General features: G+C 44.9%; 2 protein-coding genes across 4 annotated transcripts in view; one reads left to right on the top strand and one right to left on the bottom strand.

Annotated features, from left to right (window-relative positions):
- Nucleotides 1-1,266: 1,266 nt before the first annotated feature.
- LOC135912093 (trypsin-4-like) lies at nucleotides 1,267-21,068 on the bottom strand. The gene is made up of 8 exons (XM_065444473.2): nucleotides 20,898-21,068; nucleotides 19,489-19,516; nucleotides 18,502-18,575; nucleotides 15,883-15,986; nucleotides 12,723-12,861; nucleotides 9,604-9,718; nucleotides 7,696-7,856; nucleotides 1,267-1,535 (listed from the first exon to the last, which is right to left on the bottom strand). The coding sequence occupies exons 1-8, from the start codon at nucleotides 20,988-20,990 to the stop codon at nucleotides 1,344-1,346; spliced, it is 906 nt and encodes a 301-aa protein (XP_065300545.1). The 5' UTR covers nucleotides 20,991-21,068; the 3' UTR covers nucleotides 1,267-1,343.
- A 5,533-nt stretch (nucleotides 21,069-26,601) lies between these two features.
- Nucleotides 26,602-27,760, top strand: part of LOC135912124 (trypsin-like) — a 339,009-nt gene continuing 337,850 nt past the window's right edge. For 2 of the 3 annotated variants that reach the window (XM_065444511.2, XM_065444510.2), the window contains exon 1: nucleotides 26,604-26,768. The gene's annotated coding sequence lies outside the window, so the exon portion shown is untranslated. Of the gene's footprint in view, nucleotides 26,769-27,760 lie in introns of all 3 variants that reach the window. The other variant, XM_070527759.1, reaches the window with a different exon arrangement.

Raw genomic sequence — 27,760 nt, 5'->3', positions numbered from 1 at the left:
AGAAGGCGCCTCGTCTGGGGGGCTTGGAACACGCGCAGCGCGCTGAAAGCTGGCACGTTGCCACCCCGTACGGCCATTCCTAACATAATCGAGATCGGGTAGCGGCAGATGGATTTGCGCGTGAATGCAACCACAGCACATTTTTCGGCAGCTAAGAGCAAAACCTGATGCCGTATGTATCGTGAAGTAGATGACACAGCCCGTTGTAATTTCGCACGTAGTTGTGTGCGTGTTGTACCAGAAGGCCAGATGCAGATGTCATCTGCATATGCACTGAAGTGGATGTGAGGTGGAAGTTCGCTCACCAGGCCAATCAGTGCCACATTAAATAATGTTGGGCTGAGAACTCCTCCCTGAGGAACTCCACGGCATACCTGATGGCGGTATGCCGTATGATGATGAGGATGACGGTACGTAGAGTAGCAGGCCAGATGCTCCATTATCCGGTCGACCTCTCTACATTTTCCAGTCATTAAAATAGTTCTTCCTTCGCGGTTAGGGTTCAGATTTGCCGCTTCATTGCAAGGCTTACGAGAATGAGAATAAACATGTGAATCTAGGCTTCATGATACAACAATCATATTTAAAAGTAAAGATTCTGTGGCGCGTGAATTGTTGGAGGACAACTAGATTAAGAAAAAAGGGGACGTGTGTGTAAGCACCCCATCTCCGAATATTTACACAAATGACTGAATGTTTTGGGTTAAGTCTTAGATTTTGATTAATCGAGATGCCCTTGATTTATATCTTCAGTGTTCTCGGGCGGGCGCGTTCACATAATCAGTGTACCTCATTTTTCGTCCCCCTCTCCCCATGGCTATATAATCTGCCACTTTAACTTGAATAAACAGTTGCAAGTAGCACCTTGCCCTGTCTATGTTCCTTCCTAGTGTGCAGTCAGTGTTGGCACTTCATCTTTTGAAAGCTATGCACCAACTAGCCCGCCAGCGCGTTTTACTGTACTACTAAAATTCTTTTTTTATCACTAAATTTCGGTGCCATTAAATGACAACGCAGCCGCTCGCCACTCTAAGTTTGTAGCCGGGAGCCGCTATTTGTATGTGAAAAATGAGCTATGACAACAGGCTTTTCGCAGACCTGTTGAACGCCACTTACCATAGAGTGGTATGTCACTTACCGTAGGTCAGTATGGCCCAGATTATGTACGTCCTTATTAGTTATTATTTTTGTTATATCCACTTACACAAACAGGAAACTTGACAGAACGCGGATGAGCCGTAGAGATCAGTAACGTCTCAGTATGGATGAAGCAACGTAGGATAAGCAATTTATTGAAATATTTCCAATATTATCCTGAAATAGTGATCACGAGTATACCTTATCTATGCGGCAGGTATGGTACGCCAACGTTTCGGCTGACGGAGGGTTTTCGTGATCCATGGCATGAATTTGTCAACTCTAACTGAAAATACATGTGTCCCCCTCTCATCGCAAGACACTCCGAGGCTGTTCACGCCAACTTGCACGGACTTCCCATTCCGTCGTACCATTGTAAACGGTGCGCCGGAGTCACCCTGCAGAGAAGAAAGCAACGAAAATTTATCCCGGGCTTCCTCATTTAGCACAAAGCAGCGGAACACGCAGACCAGAAACCGTGTAGAAGCGCAGAAACATTGTAGCATTAGAACCATCAGCAAGTGCACATTGCGTACATACGTCTTAGTGTTCGAAGGAGTGTGTGAGTGTGTGGCGGAATATTAATGTGTTGCCAAAATAACCAGTTACTATTGGAAGAGGGAAATTGCAACGGTGATTGATTAACACGTTGGCGCAGGATCGCAAAATGTGAAAACAGGATTTTGGACAAAAACACGATTGTGCTGTACGCGATTGTCCTATTAGTACCCAAAATTACAACCACTCAGAAGTAATCTACGCGGTAATGAATGGGAAAGACTACATAAATGCCATCAAGAAATTTTACGAAGAAGTCTGGGCATTTATAAAAACAAGTTAGTAAAAGAAATTTATTAGTTTCCAGTTGAAACTATTAAACAAGAACATCTGTAACTTAGAAATGTTAGGTCTTCTAGGATCAATTATTATAATGAATGTAGAGAAGGATTGGAACGCTATAGTGGGCCGTCCTCTCCAGCGCCTTCTAGTGGGTCCTATTTTTCAGCGCTTTTGCTCGTGAATGCCGCTCGCCCTCGGAGTCCGTGCTCTGTCTAGGTTGTCGCCGCGGCGTTGCTCCTAGTCAGATTTAAAAAAACATATTACCATTTGGTGGAGGTGCGTGGTACTACAAGCAACCACTGGCAGCCATCGGTGGGGTTTTTGCGTTGGCGAAGAGCGCTGTGCCCTCAAACCTCCCACCCTGGAACTTCGACCCCGTACCCTCCCATTTACTATGCCTCAGGGCGCCTTCCAGCAAACAGCTCCTCCTGCACACACCAAGTGTCTTGGTGTACCTCGTCACCGCGACCATGCCATCTTCACTGGCGCGGATGATACCGATGCAGGCGACGGGCTTGGCATATACGAGAGGGTCAGCGCGCATAACTAGTGGGACGAGCCCACAAAACTGAACAATATGGTTTTCTGCCTCACGGGTTTCGACAGCTTATGGTATAACTATCACTAATCACATTTCCCGACCTGGGGCGCTATAACGTAGAGCTATTCAGAACTTTTCTATTCCAATTCTCCTATCAGCCCTCCACGATTGGTCAACAACTTTTTCGACCACCCCCACTTCACCTGTCTGTCACGCGACGTCACGAAAACCGCGATAGCTCCCCATCTGATATGATTTGTACACACTGATTATGCATAATTTGACAGAAAAAAGAAAAACAGTTATTTCTCACTCGACCCCTTTTCGCCATTAGCTGTCGGCTATTGGTAAAAAGTTTTCGGGCAGCACCCACTTCACCTGCCTGTCACGCGGCGTCACAAAACAGCACAAACTCACCGCGTCAAAGTGACGTGTAGGCGCTAAAGATGCATTAATATGCCGAACAAAACTGAATTTTCTTCGGAATAGCCGCAGGCTGCCCCGTTCTGAAAGGAATAAAAGATGGCTGCCGCCGATCGCTGAGACGTTGGCTACTCGCACCTGCCGGAGAGCATGGGTGTATTTGCGTATAATAAAGCTACTTGCGTGGCCATGTAACGTTTTCGAGCACTTTCGGCACGTTTACCACCTCATTCTGCCAACTCTTCTTTGCTGAGGGTAAGTTTTAGCGTCATTCTTAAGCTTCCGTTGCATGCCGCCGTGTTTTCGACCAGCCACCACAAGCTAAGTAAGGAAAAGCCGACCAATCGCAGACGCCGGCACCACCTTCTTCATCCGGTTATCGATTTTCAGTGCACTGGTTCTGCCCCAGTGGATCCCTCTCCACTTGAGCGTTCTCCTCGCCTCTTGTCAGCCAATTAGATACGACAAGCCGCTCAGTGTAGGCAATGTTATTCGTTTTTCAAGCAACAAAAGTTACTTCCTATGAACGAGGAGATGGTTTGATTAGTCTGTACAGATAACCCTGTGGGTGACCACCCGGTGCTTGCGTCGGTGGTTACGCAAATTTGACGTCAGGAGATTGGAATTGAAACACATTGGAATAGTGTTACGTTATAGGGCCCCTGGTCCGTCTTCAAAACCACCCTTGTCGGTGTATTTGATCGCCCCGCTGCTCGTAAGCTGCACGCCGAGCAGCATTTGCGGCCGCGCGCTCCGCAGACGGGTGAATCCTTTGCCAGTTACATATAAGAGATCCTGCTGATATGCGAGAAAGAGAACTCGACCATGCCGGAGCCTTATCGGATCAGTCAGGCATTGAAAGGTATTAAAGAGGGCGCCTTCAACATGTTGCTCACCAAGAATCCTCGCTCTGTGGCCGCAATCATCACACTGTGCCAAAGATAAAATGAACGCGTTCGCCCGTGAGGAGGTTGCGCGCCAACTATCACTGCTGATATTTGGTAAGCCGCAGCATATGCAGCAGCCCTCCTCATGTTCTGCGCCTCCGCTCCGCGGTGCCATTGCGCAGGAGATCAACGTAGCTTTGCCTGAGCTTCATCAAAATATTCCCGGGGCTGCACCTTTCATTTTCGCAGACGTCATCACCCGGCCCCTGCCCCCGATCGACCCCTTCTCACGCTTCCCCGCAACTGCGGCGTATGCAACCGCAATCTTTACTGGGAAACACTCGCGAATGCGAGAACGCAATTTCTGGTAGAAACAGGGCCTCTTGCGTAGGCAGCGACGTGTGGGAGGGGAGCGCCATCTGGAACTGTTGCATGGAAACGGGCGTGCTTCTCCGTGAACTCGAACATAATCGCGCGCCAGCGTGCCCAAATGGCGGACGCCGTGGCCCGTCTATGGAAGGTAGAAACGCTGGAAAAGGGGTTTGCTTTTTTCGCGAAGCACGATTATGATTTCTCGTTTACTCAAATTACAATCCGATGCTATTATGACTGTATTTTGTGTGTAATTCGTACTTTAAGATTTTTCTATGTATTTGAGGTTGAGAAACTGAGTTAGTTCAGGAGCTTCCTTACACCACATGGAGGGCCTTGATGTGGGTGGTGGGAAAATATTTTTGCTCAAACGGCGTGGGACGCGGGACGCCGGCACCACATGTTGTGCGACATGGGGCCCTTAACGCTCTTGCGTTAATACCTTCTTAAACCGCTCTGTCATAACAATAAAGCATACAGCTGTGTAGGTTACACTTCAATAAGACTGACAATTATTAAAGCAACGCAACCTTGATGCAAAATTTCAATCAATATGGAAAAGTGGTCAAAACAAGTGCAGTGCATACGGTAAAGTAAATAGCTGTTTTGGATGCTTTCGCCTGTCTTCGTAGGAAACGATCTCTAGTGGTCGATATAGGGGCCGGACTTTCGCCGCTGATAAACAGGCGCCAATGTGAAGCAAGCGTGCCCTCGTGAAACCAAGTTTTAGGGTGCCTTGGTTGCCGGACGGTGGCTGTGCGACTGCAGTGGAGGTACATGGGAAGACCGGCTCTTCAGCGTATTCGATAGGAGTTCTTTTAACGAGGGAGTGCGATCGAAACCAATTTTTTCTTATATTCCACATGGCAGAGAATGTTTTCCGAGAGCAAACAGCGCGGTAAACAAACAATCACGCCAACAAGGGATCATAACGTATTTCGAAACGATATCAGACTACAACATTACATGACAAATGAGGAGGCTTATTTCATCATCATCATCAGCCTGGTTACACCCACTGCAGGGCAAAGGCCTCTCCCATACTTCTCCAACAACCCCGGTCATGTACTAAGTGTGGCCATGCCGTGCCTGCAAACTTCTTAATCTCATCCGCCCACCTAACTTTCTGCCGCCCCCTGCTACGCTTCCCTTCCCTTGGGATCCAGTCCGTAACCCTTAATGACCGTCGGTTATCTGCCCTCCTCATTACATTTCCTGCCCATGCCCATTTCTTTTTCTTGATTTCAACTAAGATGTCATTAACTCGCGTTTGTTCCCTCACCCAATCTGCTCTTTTCTTATCCCTTAACGTTACACCTATCATTCTTCTTTCCATAGCTTGTTGCGTCGTCCTCAATTTGAGTAGAACTCTTTTCGTAAGCCTCCAGGTTTCTCCCCGTAGGTGAGTACCGGTAAGACACAGCTATTATATACTTTTCTCTTGAGGGATAATGGAAACCTGCTGTTCATGATCTGAGAATGCCTGCCAAATGCACCCCAGCCCATTCTTATTCTTCTCATTATTTCCGTCTCATGATCCGGATCCGCCGTCACTACCTGCCCTAAGTAGATGTATTCCCTTACGACTTCCAGTGCCTCGCTGCCTATTGTGAATTGCTGTTCTCTTCCGAGACTGTTAAGCATTACTTTAGTTTTCTGCAGATTAATTTTTAGACCCACTCTTCTGCTTTGCCTCTCCAGGTCAGTGAGCATGCATTGCACTTGGTCTCTTGAGTTACTGAGCAAGGCAATATCATCAGCGAATCGCAAGTTGCTAAGGTATTCTCCATTAACTTTTATCCCCAATTCTTCCCAATCCAGGTCTCTGAATACCTCCTGTAAACACGCTGTGAATAGCATTGGAGATATTGTATCTCCCTGCCTGACGCCTTTCTTTATTGGGATTTTGTTGCTTGCCTTATGGAGGACTTCGGTGGCTGTGGAGTCGGTACAGATATCTTTCAGTATTTTTACATACGGCTCGTCTACACCCTGATTCCGTAATGCCTCCATGACTGCTGAGGTTTCGACAGAATCAAACGCTTTCTCGGCGGCTTATTTATTAGTGCTTTAAGACTGCAAACCAGGAAAACATTATCTACTTAACAACTAAACCCAATAATGCCTTTCCGTAATATTTTTGTAAACATAAAATCCCCTGCAGGCTTCCTACAAGCTGTTCATAGACACGCGCACCGGCAACGCAGGTCTCGAAGCGGGCATGGGAATGGCGCACGCCGTAGCATACGACGTGGTTGTCGCCACCCTGTATGGCGAGGTGGACGAGGAGGACCTCGAGGCTTCCTAGAGCACTCCCGTCATATTTGGTACTACTACGCAACAGCGACATTGATTAACAGCCCCCTGTATTATGCAGAGAAGCCGGATAGTAGAAGACGCAAGCCCCGAGCGAAAAATTGGCCGATGATTACGCTTCTTGGTAATGCGATATTGTAGCGCAGCTACAGCCTTATTTCACCAACATGCAACCGCATACAGAACATGCAGTGCCGAACGGAAGAGGTTCTGCGTTTCGGGATGGGAAGCACACACTGAGGTTTGCCGCTACCGGCACGGCGCTTCCGTGACGCGCCATCTTATAGTGCGTCATCACCGCGAAGAGGGGAGGTAGATTAGCAATTATTATTTATTTCTTTTGAGGTGGAATGAGGAAACCAGTGGAGAACAGGGGTATTAAGTAGAGGTCAAACACTCATTCACTCATAGACAGGCCTCAATGTGGCCGCATAAGGTTGGGGTGGAAAGTAAAAGCAAGGGGATGAAACGCTTTACCTATTTTTCGAGTCACCGCAATGGCACTGCGCCAGGTAAGGGGAGGTTTAGGACAGGAGTGGAGGCGGGAGAAGGACATACAGGTGCAAGCACAGCTAGTGGCGACAAAGGCAACTAAGGAACGCGCCCTGCGAACGGGAAAGCAAGAGACATGGCCCAGAGCCGTACAGCCAGGCGACGCTCAGACGGAGAAGTGGAAAGCCGTGGATCACGCTCGAGGCAGCAAGGAGCGTCCGCCGCCGGCACCGCAGAAGTGCCGCGACAGCGGGAAAAGGGACGGTGAGGGTGCAGTGGGTGGTAGCGGCGAGAGTCACTGCAACGGCGCTGCGCGGAGGAAGCTGCGAGGGGATAGGCGGGAACACGTGATCCAGCTTTGGAGGACAAGGGGTGAGCAAGACTCGCACCACGCGCAAGAGATGGCAGCCGGAGCGCGCGCAGCTAGAGCACCCTGGTTACGGTGAGGCCGACGGCGAGGCACGACAGCGACGCGGAACGCAGGAACGGGCGCCAAAGAGCTGCGCTCTAAAACATCAGGTACGCCAAGGAGCTTAGCATGGCCACACCTGTGAGCACCCGACCGGCCTTTTTTGTGACTGTATTGATTCTTCAGTGATTTATATATAACACGTAATTTAAACATACATGCATGTCTAAAGAAAACGTGGTCGCGATAAAGTAAATAAACAAATCCCACATACTTACTGGACAAAGTGAGCTTGAATTGGTTTTCGCACACAGTGCTAATTTTGAGTCCAAACCACCCAAGTTGCCTATTGCATGCCTCAAGATTGGGTCGCACTTGTCTTGCGAGATGCCTTCAAAAGTAATGTAGAGCAATGTTTTCGCGAATTCGGGAGGTTCTCCTGCCGAAAGATAGGAGTTTCAACTTCGTTAAGTAACTTCCCTCGAAACTCGTAAAGCGATGCCGCTTGCTGAAGAACCACTTGTACCTCAAAAAAAAAAAAACATGATTTCGCTAGTTACAAGCGTGCTTGTGTAAACTTTCAACCCTAAGGTTCACGAGAATGCTAAAACTTCCATGCAAACAAAACCAGCGCACGTATGATCTATGAAGCGATAAAGGTATGACAGCCAAATTAAGCTTTACTACCTGTAACGACGTTAACCCTTTTACAGGGTGATCACTTGTAAGGTTTATAAAAATTTTAAAAGCTTCTTTCAGATAACCTAGCTTTAGTCCTTAAGGTGGAGAATTTAGGGAGGCGGACTTTGCTTTCACGAGAAATTGAAACACATAATAACCTAATTGTAGGAAATCCACTAATTCTTAATTATTTCTGGATAATTAACCCATGGTAGCTGCTGAGTTTGCAAGGCATTTCAGCTTGAAATGAACTTCCAGAATAACGCCATTTCAGAGAATAATGAAGTTTATTGGTGAATCTGTGTTAATTAGTTGAATATGTGTTTCATTTTGTCGTGGTAGTAATGTCCACCTCTTGGAATTATCCAGCTCAAGGACAACAAATATTCCATCTGCCACAGGCGGTTTTTAAATATTCCATAGAACTTTAACATTTTCACCCTGTATATGTCGACAAACGCTTTCTTCGGAAGTGCGAACAAGCTTCCCCTCCCTGCTTGGCTAAAAAAATTCTGAACAGTGCAAAAGATAAAAAGTTTGTCCTTTGGTTGGTACAATAAATTTTCACGGCAGTGCTATTACGTCAGCTGATACATTCCTTTCTGCTCAAGCTTTAACCAAACGTGTGTGCCGCACAGGATTCACAATGTTGTGGCATACACCACAGGTTATATACACTGCGTAGTATGCAATGGTACTGGTCAAAATCACGAACTCTCTCGGATGCAACAAAACTCGCACACGTGATTCAGGTTCGTGCCCAGGACCGCGCGGGAACATCAAAAACTTGTATCTTCCATAGAGCACTCCTGGCTTTCGAAAATCTGCTGGCCGAGACCCGCGTTTTAAGTTTGCAGTAACGTAGTGAAATTGTATATACGCAACTCTTCCTATCGTGATCGCCAGGCATAATTATCATTCCTTCGCGCCCCTCTTTCCTATTGCAGAGTAGCACGACACAACACGCGATAGCTCCAGACACTCTTTCTACCTTTATCTAAATACACCTTAGTATCTTTCTCTTTCTCTCTCTTTCTGTTTGTCGTGTTATTCGATAACAAAGCACTTAGTAACACAAAGTTTCAATGTGCTTTCTTCATCAGGCGGGATGGTACAATCAAAGCAATCTTATCAATATGCTACAAAACACAGCGTGAAGGCCTCGATGGCGCGTAACTTCCGAATCGCTTGTTGGCTACTTTTGTCCTTTAATACTGACACTTTCTTGTGCGTCGAGGGCAACGTCAATGCACATATTCTTGCTTAAAATACAGATTTTCCACGAAACATGCATATAATAGAACCTAGCTCAAAGTATGCAGGCGATTAATGCACGTCAGTATTTTAAGATTTACAGTTGATGAAAAACACTGAGCTTGATGCTATTTAGAAGCCACTATATATGTTGTATTTCGAAGATTCCTTAAGCAGAACGTTGCCAAGCCTCTTCAAGCAATCACGTGTATCTTTTAAAAAATTAGAGAGATGCAAGAACGATGACTCACGATTATTGACTGTTCCCCAACCACCAGACATGAGTTGTTTACCGTCTGTCCGAAAACGTCTTCTTGCTAGACATATGGGCCTCACAAACCTATCAAACCTAATCTTGTCTCTTACCTGTGGAGGGAAAAAGGACCAGGTGCAAAAACGACTAGGTCAATTCTATGCACTATATGTGGCATCACGCATGGAAGCTTCCGTATTTGAGTGCAAAGAATAAACCACTATATGCACACTTTTGGTTGAAACATTATTTTATTGAGACAGTATAGCCCCTACTTTATAAGGAATCGCAGGTTGTGTTTGCTACAAGGAAACCATAATTTTTTTAAGGGGGTGCGGATTTTCTGAGCAGCTGTACCTTGTCATTTAATGCTGGCGATGCAAAAGCCAACTCAAGGTCGGCTTCTCACAGGTCGGTCAGTCGGTTGGTTTACTTTCCTCACAAAAACTTGTTGAAACGAAGTCATCATCCGAACTTTAATTTCCCAAAGCGCTGCCCACTGAGGCAGTGAAGCTCAACAGATTGCCGAAGTGACAATCCCCGAAATAACAGGGTATGAACAGCGTTATGGTGACCTCGTTAAGTTGCTGTAGCATGATAAACAAGCAAACTATTCAAAAAGTGAACGTCTGCTCTTAAGACGCCACCCTAGAGGGCGCATAAAGTATATTAGGTCGCCATCAGATTTTAAATCATGCGCGGCCTTCCTGGGTGCAAAAGATCCTTGTTTAATGGCTGTAATAAGGAGAAATTCAAGAGAGCCCTTGTTGCACAGTGGTGTCGGCAGCAGTTGAACTCAGTGCTCTTTAAGAGACCCTGGATTCGACATTTTGATGTTCTTTTCTCGTATACTTCTCCCCTTTAAAGGGGTCCCGAAACACCCGTCTGCCTTAGTGAAGAAGCACAACCGGCGAATAGCATACGCAGCTGTGAACATCTCAGCCCCACAGTCTTAGAACTGTGGAGTTCGCAAGGGAAGTGTGAAGAAACCTTTTTCTCAAGCCCTCTCTTTTCAACAGGAACCTTCTCCTCAATGTATTTGGGCTGTAATATTTCTGCATATAGCAGATTCGCATATGCGGCTGCTATTACTGTGCTACGCTCGAATTTCCCAGCTACGCTGCCAGATAACGTAGAGTGTACAATGGGACGCGCCAATAAGGAAACTGTGCATGCAAGTGTCATTCACGACATCTTTTGATGGTGTTTCTAAATTGCTTCACTGATAATCACATTGACAGCAGTATTCTTCGTGAGAGAAGTTCTGCAGTAATTTAGTTATCTTATTTTTTTTTCTTGTTCTCTGCGCACGTTGGACAAGGCATCGTCAAAAAGAAAAAGAAAAACATGAGCCATTCCACTGTGCGAAGGTTTATGATCCGTGAAGCCATTGAAAATCCACTACATCAATTGCTGTGGGTGACATTCAATCCTTTATGGCTTTAGAGTAGTGGGAGTAGTGCTATGTTTGAGTAAGCGTAGGATTGGGAGCAATCGCAATTTTGACAGCAAGCCGTCGCCCATAGCGGTGCTGCAACAACATTTAAATCTGTTGTTAGGCTGGTTATTTTATATACGAAAGGCTAGAGATGTCATACTCCATCTATTTTTACCGGGAACGTTTGCGGGCAGCACTACGTGCTTCGCATTCCTATCACGAGCGCCTTATCATTATTTATGGCGTCCGAGTGCTTTTTTTCACGTTGTTCTGTATTCAAACGTGTGCTGTTCTGTATGTCTTGAAGCTAAACATTTCGACAGAATTGCCTGTCTGGTTAGGAAATTGATTAGAACTTGAGACTGACTCCAACCAAATAACTGAATTTTATTAGCCCGACGTTTCGGAGCCCATTCGGCTCCTTCTTCAGGGGGTTGTTCTTCGGGGGGTGGCGGTGTGCCACTTTTAAAGCGTCTTTTTTGAAGAAAGGAGGGGGGGGGGAACACGGGAGGTGGGGAGACACTTCACAGAGGGAAAGGTGGGGGGGGGAACAAAAGGAAAGGGGGGGGTGTGTTGTTGAGCGCTTCTATGGTGCTGGCACCGGTCATCACCCGTCACCGGTCACCGGTCAGCACCGGTCGTCCCAGCACCATGGAAGCACTCAACAACACACCCCCCCTTTCCTTTTGTTCCCCCCCACCTTTCCGTCTGTGAAGTGTCTCCCCACCTCCCATGTTCCCCCCCCTCCTTTCTTAAAAAAAGACGCTTTAAAAGCGGCACACCGCCACCCCCCGAAGAACAACCCCCTGAAGAAGGAGCCGAATGGGCTCCGAAACGTCGGGCTAATAAAATTCAGTTATTTGGTTGGAGTCAGTCTCAAGTTCTGTTCTGTATGTCGTATGCGTGATTTTCAATATTTCTGCAACCTCCTTTCTGAAGAGTTGGCAGGCGCTGTGCCTGTTCCGGTGGCAGTTGCCAGCCTGCTCCTCGATTTCCCTTTCCTGTCAAGTGTATCATCATCATCAGCCTATTTTATGCCCACCGCCGGACGAAGGCCTCTCCCTGCGATCTCCAAATACCCCTGCCCGGCGCGAACCGATACCAATCAGCGCTCCGGGAATTTCCTCATCTCATCGCCCCACCCAGTCTTCTGCCGTCCTCGGCTGCTCTCCCTTTTCTTTGCACCCATTCTGTAACTCTAATGGTCTACCGGTTATCTAACCTACGCATTACATGACCTGCCTAGCTCCATTTTTTTTCTCCGATTCTAATTCTAATTGACAAGTGTATGTACGTCTTTGAAACAAAACAAAGGATGTATGCACTGTTCGGTGCACTTTTCTGAGGGCTTGTAGCTTTTGCCTTACGGAGGTATGAGCGATTAGTAATGACAGTTTTAGACATGCTGTTTTTCATGGTGTATGCGTGAATGCAACGAATCTACGCACTGTTCGCTTCCTATTACTGAGTGCTTCTAGCCTCTGCCTTAAAGGGCTACGAGAGATTACAGTGTTTGCATGCTTACAGGGGTGTTAGCCATTGATGATGATAGCGTTTTTTTCAAGGAGAACATAAATACACGGAACCCTAGTAGTGTACAGCTTTGCTGTAAAACTAGAACGTTGCTACGACCCGGGCTGGGTCGCCACATTCGCGTTTCGCGCGATAAGAAACTTTACCTTCAGGAGCGCTATATCATATTTCGCAGCGTTATACTTGTCATAATCCGGATGCATCATAAAGCGCACAACACGAGCTACAGGTCCACTGCTCGACTTCGTTGTGTTGTAGTAGATTAGAACCTCTTGTGGTGGCGGCCTAGGCAGAAATGTGGGAAGAAAAGGTAAATAGAAAGCAACACTGACAAGTTTAGTGCATAGAAGACGTTAGCAGAATTACCGGAAAGTGGGATAACACACTAGAACAACGAGTTGCAGACCGTCGGCATAGGCGGCAAGCACTGTGTACAAATCAGCAAAACCCTTTCGTCTTTAAGCTGGGAAAACCTATATTCGCGGGCGCTCTAGTGTCGAAGTTATGTCAAAGTTGTACGTAAAAGCCCTATTATGGAGAAAAAAAAAGGTTATCTGGAGTCGAGACAAACAAAAATGTTTACCATTCTTTTCTAAGTTCAACATCCTTCACAGAAATATTTATTTCACTCAAGCGTACTCGACCTCAACAATAAAAGTTTTAGATCTAACTTTAAATGTACAAGAGTTTTGCACGTCACACGCGCTTAGAGAAAATTTACAGCATCAGTAGCTAACCTTGAACACTCTTCATATAACACATTGCCTAACATTGATTCCTTATAGTTAAGCTCGACGATTGAGGCGAATATGCACGAAGGAGGAATACTTTTCGTTGCCTCGCCCTGCATGGCAATCCTGTCAGTCGGTACCTCGGGCTTTCTCGCACGCTTTCGCGAATACAGCAGTAAGGCACTCGCACCCACGGCCTTTGGTGGGAGAAAACAAGTACAAAGAAGTAAGAACGCATTCGAATAAGAATGCCAAGTAATTCGAAGTAAATGCCAAGGCATTTCCTTACGGGCTGCCATTGCAGCGCACTTACAAAGGTGCCACATCTGAGGGAGCAGTGGCTTTTGCCACTAATGATAAGACAAGTCCACGCGAAAGCATCTTGTATCCTACACTTTCAAAAAAGTAATACTCGGTTGTACAGGGTATAGTTGCGCAGGGGGATAGCGGCTTCGTGTTCACTCTACCTGGCGCCAGCGTTTTGACAGTGGGTGTCCGCGCACACCGAATGAGACGTGATGATGTTTGCCTGTGCGCACGTGACGTCATGCACCTTAATTTACTTAGTGAGCAAATGTTTACGAGTTTATACGCCCGATAAAACCAGTATCATTACTTGATATAGCTGTCTACTAAATTGCTATCCTAATCGACGCTTCGCCATTTGGGCGAATGCATGCTTTTTTCAAATGAAAAGAGATTATGAACGTGATTAAAGTTTACTTGCGTTCCACCCTGTAAAGGTGGACGTACTGAGAAGCTGGTGCAGACGATAGACAAGTACCAAGGTAAATATACCCGCTACCGAAGCTTGCATGGAAGCTCATACGTTCAAAACATGGTGGTTCATCGCCATTTTATGCGACTTATCGCAATCTGTGATACGTGAGAACACTTCCAGTGGAAGAGAAAAAAAATAATGTGACGTCATATCTCTAAAAACAGTGGTGACGTCATTTTGTTCTCGAAGGCACGACGTTTATTTTCGGGGCCTGCCATTAGAGCTGTATATTCAAATGTCCCCCACTCGACTTGGCGGCCGTTTTGAGGTTCCAGCGCGGAAGGAGATGCAAGCATAGGCCATCCGTACGGGTGTCGAAATCGCATTCCTGAACAGAACGTACTTTCTTTGGAGGCCGATGAAAGTTTTAGGTGTCGAGTGATGGCCCTATCATCAGACGCCAAGGCCGTCGGCCAGCACAGTCGCACGAAAACACCTGGCTATCTGGCTATCGTAACTCACTACTTTTGACAGAACAGGTTAAGAAGCGACGATGCTACCCACATCTTAAAATTCACGCAAACGTCGGCAATCAAACAGCACAACATCAGAGTGGGGCGTATTGTAACAGGTAAACTTTACGAGCGCGCCTTTCCATACACTTCAGCAGCTGCAAGTGATCGCGGCATCAGCGCCCCCTCCTAGTATGGGTGCTCACAAAAGGGTATTTATTGATAATAATAAAATTAAATACAGTCGTCTTTTGTTTACCCGTCAAGCATGTATAAAATTGATTAGGAATTTCATTTTCATCGAATCAATCTAACTGTGTCTGCCTTTAATTAAAAAAACACTTTCTTTCCCAATGTTTGCTCGCTCCATACGTTGTCGCGCTTCAATCGCTGCTCCCATAACCACCCTTACTGACGCCGGCGACAATTTTGTTGTGAACCACTTTTTTTCCGAAGCTACGCGACCTATTTAGATGGACCTTGCAAATACCAGCACCACAAACGACGAACGTCACGTGAGTGCGCACGTGTGCTGAGGTGCAGCATACATCCTCATTCTTCTAGGCCTTGCGCCAAGCGGAAGTCCCTTATTGAACAAAATAAATTTCAAAAGTAAATTGCTTCAGAAGGTGCGTAAAGAACTATTTTCACACGCAAGGTGCCGACATGATAGGTTCTGATTGTAGTACAAAATGTACGAGTAAACACAATTCGGTTATCTTGAAATTCAAACACAAACCCCGTTTCTAGCTGCTGTGGCAGTACTGTCGTTCAAAAATGTTTGCCGCAATGTCGACTACGGGCGCAGAACGCGCTGTGCGACAGATGCAATGGGCAGAGCGCCCACGCAGATACATCCCGAACACATGTTCGACGCGCGCGCACCCGCATGGGCGAAATTGCAGCGTACATCCTCATTTTTGTAGGCCCTCCACCTTGTGTAAGTGCTTTCTTGAACTAATTGAATGTCTCAAAGTAAACTCGATTGCAAAATTGGTAAACCAGAACTTGCACACAACCTACAGACATCCCAGCATGAGACTGTAATTCAAATATGCGAGAAAGCACAGTTCTTTTACGCGAAAACTCAAGCACAAACACATTTTGCTGCTTCCGGGTTTCAGGTGAGCACGCCACAGAACATCCCGACCAACTAAAGTCTAATAGCTTCGCTGCAAGAATCCCGACAAAATGAGAACTGCGAACCCTAGACCACAAAAGTGTAGACCTTTTGTGGATGTAATTGTCTCGATCAGGAAAAAGAGAAACGAAGGTATAGCTTATAAATCTTATATTCACTTAAGTGATGTGTGTGTATATGGATAATGAAAGAGGTACTTACTTATGATCAACGCAGTGAGCCGCCGTTAATATAACATTTTGCGATATGATGCTTCCGGCACACATGTATCCCTGACTGCCGGCCAATGTCATCACAATCTGAACCTGCAAAAAATTTAATTAATTTTCTGATCTGAGCACATGTGCGTTCGGCGGGTCCAGCAGGCCCCACGCTTGTAAATATTTATTGTGTTTTTTTTTTCCACGTGTGTAAATAAACGTGTAAATGGTAGCAGCGATAGGGGTCAACGTCTCCTTGAACAACAATATTGGGTTGTACGTGCTTTCCATGCGTCGTGCAATGTTTTTCTAGGGGAAACCCTAATTCCTATTCGTGAAAACACTACATTTCTTGAACAGCCAATGAGCGTATGCAAATCGCACTACCAAGTTGGAAACATTTTCACTTGAAAACACCTCGGTCGATCTACATCAACAAATGGTACTCCAACATACGAGTCTCCCGTTCGATTTACGTAGGACTGGGCACGACGACAGGCCCTCAGTGACATAGGGACGACTCTGTAACGACGATAGAATGAGGTTTAGAGCATGATGACACCAAATCGACAAGGACCGATTCATGAGAGTATGCTACGGCATCGAAATTGTGAAGATAAAATGACGACGGCTGCATGATTAAGGTGGCGCAACAACGATGACTGCTTGGTGATGATGGAATGACAAGGAGTTCCTGGTGTTTACGGCTATGCTGGCGTGAAGGCGATGGGGTTACAACGAGGAAATAGAGACGACGGCATAATGATAAGCACATGATGATGATATATCGGCGCCTAAAGAATGATAACGACGGTATAATGACCAAGGAACCGCGATGGCAGAAGAGCAGTGCAAAAGTGACGGATGACCTAATAACGAAAGCGAAATTGCGACGTCAGAGCGACCAGCGGCAGTACAATGATTGCAACACAGCAACAAAATCTTTCTTGCAAAAAAATGTCGGCAGGAAACAATGTTGTCGTGACGATGAAAGCCCAATAACGCCGGTATTATTATTGTGCTTGTATTTTCCACTACTGTAATGGCCCTTCATGGGCTGACAGTATTATTAAATAAATAAATAAAAATAAATTACAAATAGAATGGCCACGATGTGTTGATGACTACTACACATGAATGACGACGGTGCAAATGAAGGTGACAAACTTACGATGAAGAAATGGTGATGATAGCGTGAAGATAAACAGATGTTTGTTTTATGCTAGGTGTCAGCTCTTGCTTACATCGCCTGCCACCCTCCGCGATTGCCTCGTTACGCTATTATCCTTACTGGTTTACTTTATGCCAACGACCGCCTAAATATACAAAACAGCATTAGGCAGCCGAAAAGGAAGCACCCGCAAAGTGAGGGGATGAGGCAAAGAAACCTTGACTTCATATTTTTTTACTGGCCATAGTCGAGATTTTTTCATAATGTATATAGTGTAGCGTAGGTTGCTCACAGTTTAAATTTTCATTGGTGACACATATCATGGGATTAACTGTTTCGCTATCTGCAAACTTGTCATTTCCCCGACCTTGTCATGTCACTACAACGCCATGCACTTTGCACAACCAAAATGCAGATTTTATTGAGACTGATATGATAGCCTCACGACATGGCACCAAAAGAAAGTGAACGCATGACATGGAAGTCCCAAAGAAACATCTATTGTATTTTACGATATTCTTACCTAATCTATTTGCCGATTCCTACCTTATCTAATCGCCTTTCAATGGTGCTATCATACTTGTCGCCGTATAGACAATAATATATTTCTGTACTGTGCCCAAAAGACTACGATGTGTGATTAAGGTAAAAGTCATACAGATGTGCTTTTCTATCTCTCTTAGACTAAATTGGATGGTACGTTTGGGATCAGAGTAATAAGGATAAAACAAGCTCTATGATGAGAAATACTTGCCAACAAATTTACTACCTGCTATCCATACCGAGCCTTCTTTTTCTGGTAAAATGGAAAAACTAAAATATAATAATTGTTCAGTGCAGTAGGCATTGACCTCTCTCGGTTTTCTATAGGCTAAACTATGCATTACAAAGCCAAGGCATTCTCAGCCCAGTAGCCTCGTTAAAAACATTCTAGCGTTCTTCAGCACGAAATTTTAAAGATAAATTGAAGCCAAAATATTATTTTTGTCCCAGTTCACTTTATTGTGTACTGCTGGTTGGTTCCACGCGCCTACAGTGCATCCCCGCCAGACGAGGATTAAATGGACAGCTGGGGTAGTCTTCGACGCCCCATTTCGCTATCAATGGCGCTGTAACCTTTGTCCATATTTCGAATAAACAAAGCAATAAAGCAGTATATTGAATTGACTCTATCTGAAAAATTACAACATTGAACACTTCATCAAGAACACCATCATTTTCATTGTGGTAATATGAAGGAAATGTACACATTGCGCAGTTTCTGGCGCACCGTGTCGCGTCACCAGTCTTGTCCACACATTACCGCTGAGACTACAAAATTTATATTTCTCAAAGTATAGTAAACACTACCCACTAATCGCGTACATAATTGTCTTAACAAACCTCCAGAAAAGAGCGGTCTCTTTAGTTACAGCGAACAAACAGAGCTTGTCAAAATTTTATACTTACGATCCAGGGAATCTGCGGCTTGCGTATGCTTTTGCCATTGTAAACCCTGCCCATTGGTTCTGACACTCCACAACCTGAACATAATGTGAACACCGGTCAACATATGATGATAGGCCGCCATATTATATCTACGTTTTCCTTTGAAACTAGCGGGAACTCCACGAGGAACATTTCTAAGTTTCGTCAAAGCTTAGATTTATATTTTCAAAGAAAACATACTCGTATGTAAATGCTGTTAAATGTGATGAGTCTTTCTTCGCCAAACGATAGTAACCCTATGCGACCACGTCGCTTATGAACTAATCAGCGTGTTCAGTGTGGTGTATGGAAGGGCGAATTAAGAGAAAGGCAGACTTTGATTCATAATAATCTGACAAACATGGTTTTTCTTTGTGGCTGAGCATGGCTTCGTTCTTTAGTATTCTATGTGTACAGAAATCTACTTCAGTATACACGCGTTTTTACACGTTTGAGTAAGCATACGGTAAATTTAGTTGTTAGTTTGTTAATCTGAACATATTTTTGATAAACAGTCATGCCTTCACCATCGCATTACTTTAAGAAAACTTTCGTGTCTCCTGGACAATCTTGTGCTGCATAACTCCTGTAGTTGGATGCCCCTAAACCAGTTTTTTTTTTACGCAATGTTCTTTAGGCTTCTTTCGTGAGATGCTAGATACTACAGTGGGAACAAGGTATACACTTTTACATGTAATGTCTAACCCCAAGTAATGGTAGGTGTAGAAGACCTACGGCGTGTAGCATAGCAAAATTGGTGTTAAGAAACTTAGCGGATATCGCGGTACAAAAAATCTGACACATATGAGCTTCAAATGGCTATGATATTGGTGTGCCAAGGATTTCAGTTACAGTTCAGCATGTTTAATACCAGCACACGTTTTAGAAAGATTGCACTAATACCTATGAGCGCCATATCAAATTCAGCGGAATGGAAAAAAATTGGTGTGCATTTTTATTTCTACTCACCCCTCCTGTTAAGGCGGACATCCAGTTTCTGTGGAATGTCGAAAATATTCGTTTAGAAGTTTGTGAAAGAGAAAGTGAGACGATAAAGTGCTACCAATTATTTTCTCTTTATCAAAATTAGGTGCCCGAAAGCTTGCAACACTTCAAGTGGTAGCACATTTTTATGAAGAGTGAGTACAAACCAAGTTGTCTATGACGAAATAGAGATTATGGTCGGGAACATCAACATGGTAAATATCTTTCTGATCAGAACATGCAGCTGAATGTTTTGCATTGCATCAATGCGACCTGTATGGCACAGCGGCTGCCCGGAACGGTGGTGGTCCCGGGTTCGAGTCCCGGATCAGGACGAATTTTTCTTCAACTGCGAGGCTTTTCTTTCGAGAAACCCGTATGGGTTTCTGTTGCAGCAATTGCTACGATTGAGTGGATGTCTGATTTTCACTTTATTAGGATCGTACAATAGTACGCATACTTGCAATTACCTGTACTTAACTTATTTTGGCTTAGAAAAAATAGGGGCAAAGACTTTCTGATTCACCCTCGTATTATTTAGGAGAAAATCAGTACCCTGCATCACATATAGGAATCCATGTTTTCCTAAATAGATTTAACAATAATGTATAATATCAAAATATTGTGATTTCAGTGATACTAACACAGTCTAAACAGTTTGCTAGTCATTTTTATTGAGGTAGTTAAAGTGCAGCAAATTTGCCCATTTCTTATGTGACTACTTCCGGCTACAGCGAAGGGATCCCACATATATTTTGTGATGTGACACAAGCCAGCGTCTGTCTTCGGCGTCATTTGGCGATTCATATATATATAGTATGAACTGGTATAGTATGGAATAGATTTTGCAACCCATCAAAATGGCTCCACCGAATAAAATATATAAGGGCACCGAATCAAGGGGAGCTGTATTAGCACTGCCAGCATGGTAGTAGTCTTTAAAAGCACGTTTAAGCAGCATTGATCACAATTACAATCGTCAGCGTTACAACTAATGTAAACCATTTGAAGTCCACTCTTATCAACTACTAATCACCAAGAACGACTATTTTACAACGTTGATCATACTCCCGCCGCTCACATTAGGCCTGATGAACCTCTCCCCTCGCCAGAGGTATATAAACAATAAATAAATTACGGTGCCTAGAATGTTGCTCCACTTTTGAAGAATGCGCAGCCAAATCAGTATCTCATGTTACATAGCGTATTAGGTATTGAAGCCATTATTGCAAAAGAACTTGTTCTGTTAAAGATATTCATGACAATAAAATCTGAAGAAATATATCTCACAGCGTGCGAAAAGAAATAGCTCCCTATTATCTCTCGCCTTTAGGCTGGTATCTCGGTTACCTATCGGTAAACATTGGATTGCTTGGAAAGGCTTGCAAACTTACGCTTTCTCCATAAGATGTTTGTATGAAGGAAACACAGAGTACAAACATCAGCGAATATTTCAAATTGCAGTGAGAATTCCTCCTGCACCCCATGACTGCCACTTAAGGATGCGTCTACTGCCGCGACTAATACCTACTTCAAGACCACGCCTCCAAAAGATTTTCAGCCTTTCTTTCATTGGAAGTGCATGCGTACACATCTTAACAAGGAGATGAAATGAAAGCCCACGTTATGAATCGAGGACGGTTGTTTGAAAGGCACCAACGATAAAAAATTGCTGTCGAAGGCAACGCGTCACGTTTATCCATATGAACCATACGCAATGGCAAACGAATAACCTTACGATATGTTCTAGTAGCACATTGAAATATTTGGCAGGCATTGTTATTGTGGGACAAAGTGCTGACCCGAGTAAACACCACGACGCGCTCTAAGATACGAACTAGGCATTTTATTTGCGAGTTACCTCGAACCGTTTCAGTTTCCTGTTCTCTCCAGCAGCACGAGTCCCTAGCAGTCAAAGCATCTGCCAGGTTATGTTATTTATACTAGAACGCAATCACCCACGTGTTCCTCGAACAAAGCTTTCTCTGTGGCCGTTCTCTGGCATATAACTCATATACAAACGCTCACCTCATCTACCATTCGTGTTTGGCAATATAAATTATTCGTGAAGGCACATTGGTTATATCGCTACATTTGACATCGCTCCGTGTGTGTCATAAACCATAACACATCTTCTTTTTAATTATCTGGGCCGCGCTGTGATATCCATTCTTGGTACAATAATCCCAAAGCGAGGTGGTTCATAAATTATACAGCATACTTCATGAAAGTTCATTGCTGAAGGCACTCAGAAGTCGGAGGGATGAAATTAAAGTTTGGATACGCCTGCTTACTTGGAACGCGCGGCGCTGTGAGACTAGTGGAACTATTTTCACCAGACCTAGCAACCATGGCGGCGACAGAAATTAGCAGAATAAGTTTAATATGGGCGCTGTTATCTTTGAGAAATTCCGCATAAATTTGGCAACTCACGAGGTATACTATGCCTTTTAACTGCAAAATATATACTCAGGTGCAGAAAATGGTTGTTTAGAGCTTTTTTATCTTAACACGTCAGAATTCAATTGAAGAATGTGAGATTCAATGCACAGCGTCATTGTCTGGAGGCGCACGCCAGGTAGTCTATGCTGTATACGTTCCGTAGAACCGTGGAATTCAAGAAATCATTCTTTGCTGGTATTGGCTACGTTCTGGGAAGTAGCGTAATTTTTGGCGGAATAACGTTTCTTTTTTTATAGCTCTTCACTCGAAATAATTTACGATGTCTATTATTGTATAAGTTCTCGTATCAGTAGCATATAGCATGCGCCTCAGATTATCATATTAGATTAAAGGAAAAAAATTTATGAAGAAGACAGCGTCAGATACGTGTCAAGCTCACTGCATCCCCCCTCCCTTTTTTGTCGTGCCAGAAACAAGAAGCAGATTCGATACAACTACCTATGTAACCTGAGAGCACGTTTGTTCATTTGGACAATGACACTTCTGCTTACTACTCAACACGCTGCTAGAACAGTGGGAATTCAGATATCGAACAAGAGCTACAAAGAAAGCATTTAATTTTGTCAACTGTATGAGCGCAGAGTCTTCGGCAGAACATCTCTTCAAGGATCAGTGAAGGCTCAGGTCTCGTAAGCAGTGCCAAATTGATTAAAATGCACAATTTGTACGGTAATAGCAGGAGCCTTTACGAAAGAGAATGCCTTTTGAAGTTTATTCTCTTCGCACAACGAGATAATTGGAACTCGCCATACCGGGTGGGGATCTGTTGGGGGGGTGAAGGGGACAGGCTAGGCAAGTTGCTGATGGGTGTCGACAGCTATTTGATGCACACGTGTGCGATGTCTTCGCTACTGCCATGTTACACCACGAGCGTTCCACGCAGAACGACACGCTGACAGCGTGTAATTTATTCTCTAGAGTGAACACTGGATCATCGAACATCAGAATTGGTTACAGCAGAGAATGCCTAAGCAGTTTCTGCTGTTGGCTTACATGGTACGATTGTTTGATGTTTTAGCAAAATGTGACTTTTCGTCTGCTTTTTGCCACGCTTCTGCTGGCACAATCCTACTAGTACTTGTTCGTGTTCGTAATTTGTTGATATGCTGACATGCGTTCATATTCATATTCAATTTTCCGATATTCGCAATCTGATCTACGAGCGAGAAACTAAGGATAGATTCTGAACAGAAAGAATTATCCAATAACTGCTAATAGAACCCCGTGACCAACGTGACCATTGAATTGAGATCGGGTGAAATAGAGCGAAATTCAAGAATAAACAACCTCATAATTATGGCTATTCAACCCACAAGGGGTACAGGCTCTTGCTATTCTAGGAGCAAATATAGATAAAATAAAACGTGTCGTGTTCTACGATGATGCCCACCGTCTTTCATCCAGCTTGTGTCCGAACAAATTGATGGACCAGTTTAATCTTAAACTTATTCTTAAGTAGTCCTAATCGATTAGAATATTTCCTGATTAGGTTATTTCTTAATTAATCTTCATCTCAATGTTATGATTTTAAAAAACACAGATTAACATTTGAGATCTCGTTTTTATTTTTATTTTATTTATTTTTTGTGCTGTGGAATCAGTGTCAATTTATGCCAGCAAGCACGTCCCCCCGCACAACCACAACAAAAAAGAGTGAAAGCGATTCTAGTTTTTGTTGAAGTCGACTAAAGATACTGTATTCCTGAAAGGGTTGGGAGTAACAGGAATGAAGAGTTGATGCGCATGGCACGGTTTAACCCTTCACAGGAGCTCAAATTTAGAGGCACTATACTCGGCATTGACCTGCATCTTTAGACTACACATTTCCATGGGAATGGCCCACGTTTTTTATACTCCACTAGCTTTAGGAGCCCGAGAATGTATTAAACTGCACATACCAACATGAATGGTTCGCCATTGCACAAGCCACTTTCACAAGCTGCGCTCTGTACGTGTTACGGAAGCAAAAATTTTAAGTCTAACGTTAAGAGACAGGATACAACGGTGTGGATTAGAGAGCGGACGGTTGTAGCTGACATGGTTAACATTGAGAATACAAAATTCAATGACGATTAAGATACTACCTGATGGGAATTTTGAGTGCAGCTTAGGTGTTTTGAATTCGCGATTTATTCTGGCAAACAATTTAATTCTGAACGACAAGGTCGTCCCGGCGGTGAGGCTGAGTCTCTGCTCGGGCAGCTCGTTTAGCAGCAGCGGCAGGTGAAGCATTTGCACCAGTTGCGCCGCTCAACTGTCCAGAAAGAACGCGTGAACGCGGGAGCACGTAAGTCAAGCGGAGCGCATGTTGTAGCGGCGGCGGTCATATAGTGTAGGTGCAGTTGAAATGGCACGTGCACTGTGGTTCCGAAACCCACGCCACTGTTTTGTTTCCACAGGGTTCCCCACATGCCTGGTCGCCGCTGTTGAGCTTGACTCGAGCGGCCCTCCGCTTTCCTCCTCACCCTTTCGCCGTACTGCCCTCTTTCGCTTTCCTCCTCATGCGTTCACTGCGCCCTCCGCCTCCACTTTCCTCCTCACGAGGAACCGACACTCAAGAACTGCGCTCTACAGGTGGAGCTTGGCAGGCCATGCAGTCAGTAGGGCTGATCACCGATTGTCAGTTACAGAATCAGTTCCAACGGATGGGAAGCGCAGTCGAGGACAGCGCATTTAAGGACCGTAACAAATGGAAATCGTCTAGCTGAAGACAGGGATAATTGCAGTTCGTGGGAAAGACCTCGGTACTCCTGTGGACATAAAAAACTACGCCTATTGTGATTTCGGTTCGGGTTGATCTTGCGATAGCAACTTAGACCCGGGTATTCAGATGCCGACAATGCAAACTGCGGCTGCGCCTTTCTGCCCGGAGTCGTTGCACTGGTCGCTTTCTGCATTTCTTCGAAGCACGACGCTTGTTGCTTGTATCACGTTCTCGCGTTGTCGCTGTGACCTATAAATTGGTGTTAGCTCTTACGGAAATGAGATATAGGAAATGAGTTGAGGTATCGTGATAAGAATGAGCAAAGTCATTTTTTTTTCTACAAAGTGCAGTTTGAAAAGAATTGTGCAGATTCGGAGGAAGTTTCATGTATATGTCAAAAGACAGGCATTTTGTTGATGTCTCTCCGAGATTTTATGGAGTAGGTGCAACTTACACTCCTTCACAGCAGCATAGTTAACCGTTTTTTTTAGTTTAATGTATACTGTACTGGTTGCGAGCGAAATTTCCCCTACGATCTGTGGTGTCGCAAGGAGTGCGGATTCGCATCTGTTGCAAATAAAGAAGTGAACAATTGACGTTTCACTTAGTTTTCTGCTTCTTTGCTAAAGGAAAGCAGGTGTGGACATTGATGGTTGTGAAAGATAACAAAGCCACTTTGTGCTAAACACCACTACTATCTGTCTTACACAATTGCACATGCGGCAGAGCACTGCGCTAGATTAGCGTAACCAAAATGTCTAAATCATGCACACTGTGCTCTAAGAATGGTTTGCAGGAAGCAAGGAACGTTGAACTTCGCTCGGACGCGCCAAACTTGCACTGAACCGTAGCAAGCCACCCAAGTAGATATTCCGTGCCTTTTCAAGCCATTTGCACAACACGCAAAGAAGGCAACTGCATTCATTGGCAAAAACAGTGTCTTTGTTAAAACACGCCGTTCTCGTATAATTGTTGATCGTCCTACACATGGAAAAGTGACCGGTCTTTTTTTTTTTGCACTTCCTGCTGTAAAAAGTATGGCACTATGATCGTTCTGAGAGAAAACGAAATGATTGCCTGTACTAAAAAAAAAATTATGGGATTTTGCGTGCTAAAACCACTTTCTGATTATGAGGCACGCTGTAGTGGAGGACTCCGGAAATTTTGACCGTCTGGGGTTCTTTAATGTGCACCTAAATCCAAGTACACAGGCGTTTTCGCATTTGGCCGCAATAGAAATGCGGCCTCCGTGGCCGGGATTCGATCCCGCGACCTCGTGCTCAGCAGTTCGACACCATAGCCACTGAGCAACCACGGCGGGTACTTGCGAAGTTTGACTTGCATGGTGTAACACTCGGTGTAACTAACACAGCTTCACGTACTGAAAGGGGCGGTGATCTTTTTTTACTTTCTTTTCGTACCGGGGGAAAAAACTAGGCACTACAACTAGACAAGTCACCGCAGCGCAATTATCTATCACACGCAGACGGATGACCTTAAAAAGAGCATAAATGAAAGAACACGCAAATCCAGCACACATGCTGCAAATAACGAGACATGAAATTTCAGTAAACCAAATTAGGCGCTTCACAACTCATGACGGTGTGTCCATTTTTTTTATTACAGTATATGCACATAAACGCACACTGTTAAAAAAACGCAAAATTACAGGAACATTCTACAAATCCGTAGCCGCGCGAACGCCATAGCTGCCCCGTCCTGTTACGGGCTTCAATGGCTCCGAACCCGTTTCACAATAAAATCTTATTTGGGCTACGATAAGTAGCCACGTTTAGTGTGACTGTTCTGATGAGTACCGCTATTGTTTGTGACTGCCAGGAAGCCCATCACACATCTGTTTCACTAATTTGACATTCAAACTTTAACCGAACTAACTTTTTGCTCGGAACTTGCGTGACGAGGCCACCGTGCGGAAGAACACGAGCAGCCGCACGCAAGCCTGGTTTCATCGGCGGTTTCTGATGTGCGAGCAGCGGTGCCTCCGTCCTGAGTTTCGCCATTTCCCGCGTTTTTCGTTGATGCAAGGTCCAGCCGTGCAGCGTTGTGGATTCTCCGGCTCCTGTCGCAGGATTTCGTGGTAAGTTCGAATGAACTTGAATTCTTTGTTGTGTCAGAAAGCCGTTCATCTACGAATCATTGATCCACTGCTTACTCGCGCGCCTGCCTGTCTATATCGCACGCTTCCTTGCTATAGGTTAATATTGGAGAACTCGTGTAAGTGCTTTTGTGACGTTCCGGCATCGCCGTTTTTTTTTTTTTTCTGTGCGCGCAACTAAACGGCGTAGCTTGCTGTATCTCCTCTGGGAATTTAAATTTTGTCGCCGAATTGCTAGCCAGTGCTTGCTTGTCACTTAGTCTGCCGGGTCACAGAGCCGATATATGTGGTTGATGTGGCTGTACGGTCGTCATTTGCATAGCCTGTCGTTGCACGAGTTTGTACAGGCTTTGGGGGCGTGTTCATGTCTACCGCGTATGCTTTGCAACTGCTAATACTAACCTGCGAAAGCGCGACCAGACATGTCGCCCACGCCTTACACTGGCACACCGACGATATATTACGCGCCGCTGCTCGGGACGCATCCGACTGACGTTCGAAAGAAATTCGCAAGTCAACTCCGCTTTTAACAGCAAGATTATTTTTCTCTGGAGCATCGCACGCTGGCGGCGGTTTCCAACGCTGGCGAAAGACGAGGTGCTGCTAAGGCTGCGCTATTTCGAAAAAAAGAAAACAGCTTGTAGCCGCGCGCTATAGCGGGCACGAATCAGATATCTTGTTTATTTGTTCTTCTTATTTATCTCGATATTTGTTCACGCATACTCCTGTGGACGTCGTCGCGCCGAACTCGAGACCAAAGGGAGGAGTGACTAAGCAGTACGGCACGCGTGCACATTATAGGCAGCACGGTTGACTTTCATGACGTCATGCGTGAGTTGTCACAAAGAAAGAAGTGGCAGGCTTGCACACTGCGCACGTTTTAAAGAGTTGGCTGGCGTCGGAACGAGAGAAATGTGCATGGAATAGTCGCCTAATATGCATGGATAATAGCCCACCACAGGGGCGTCTGCATC

The sequence above is a fragment of the Dermacentor albipictus genome, chromosome 10, assembly GCF_038994185.2.
Source record: "Dermacentor albipictus isolate Rhodes 1998 colony chromosome 10, USDA_Dalb.pri_finalv2, whole genome shotgun sequence".
In the NCBI taxonomy this organism is placed as follows: domain Eukaryota; kingdom Metazoa; phylum Arthropoda; class Arachnida; order Ixodida; family Ixodidae; genus Dermacentor; species Dermacentor albipictus.
This window is presented reverse-complemented; position numbering and strand designations above follow the sequence as displayed.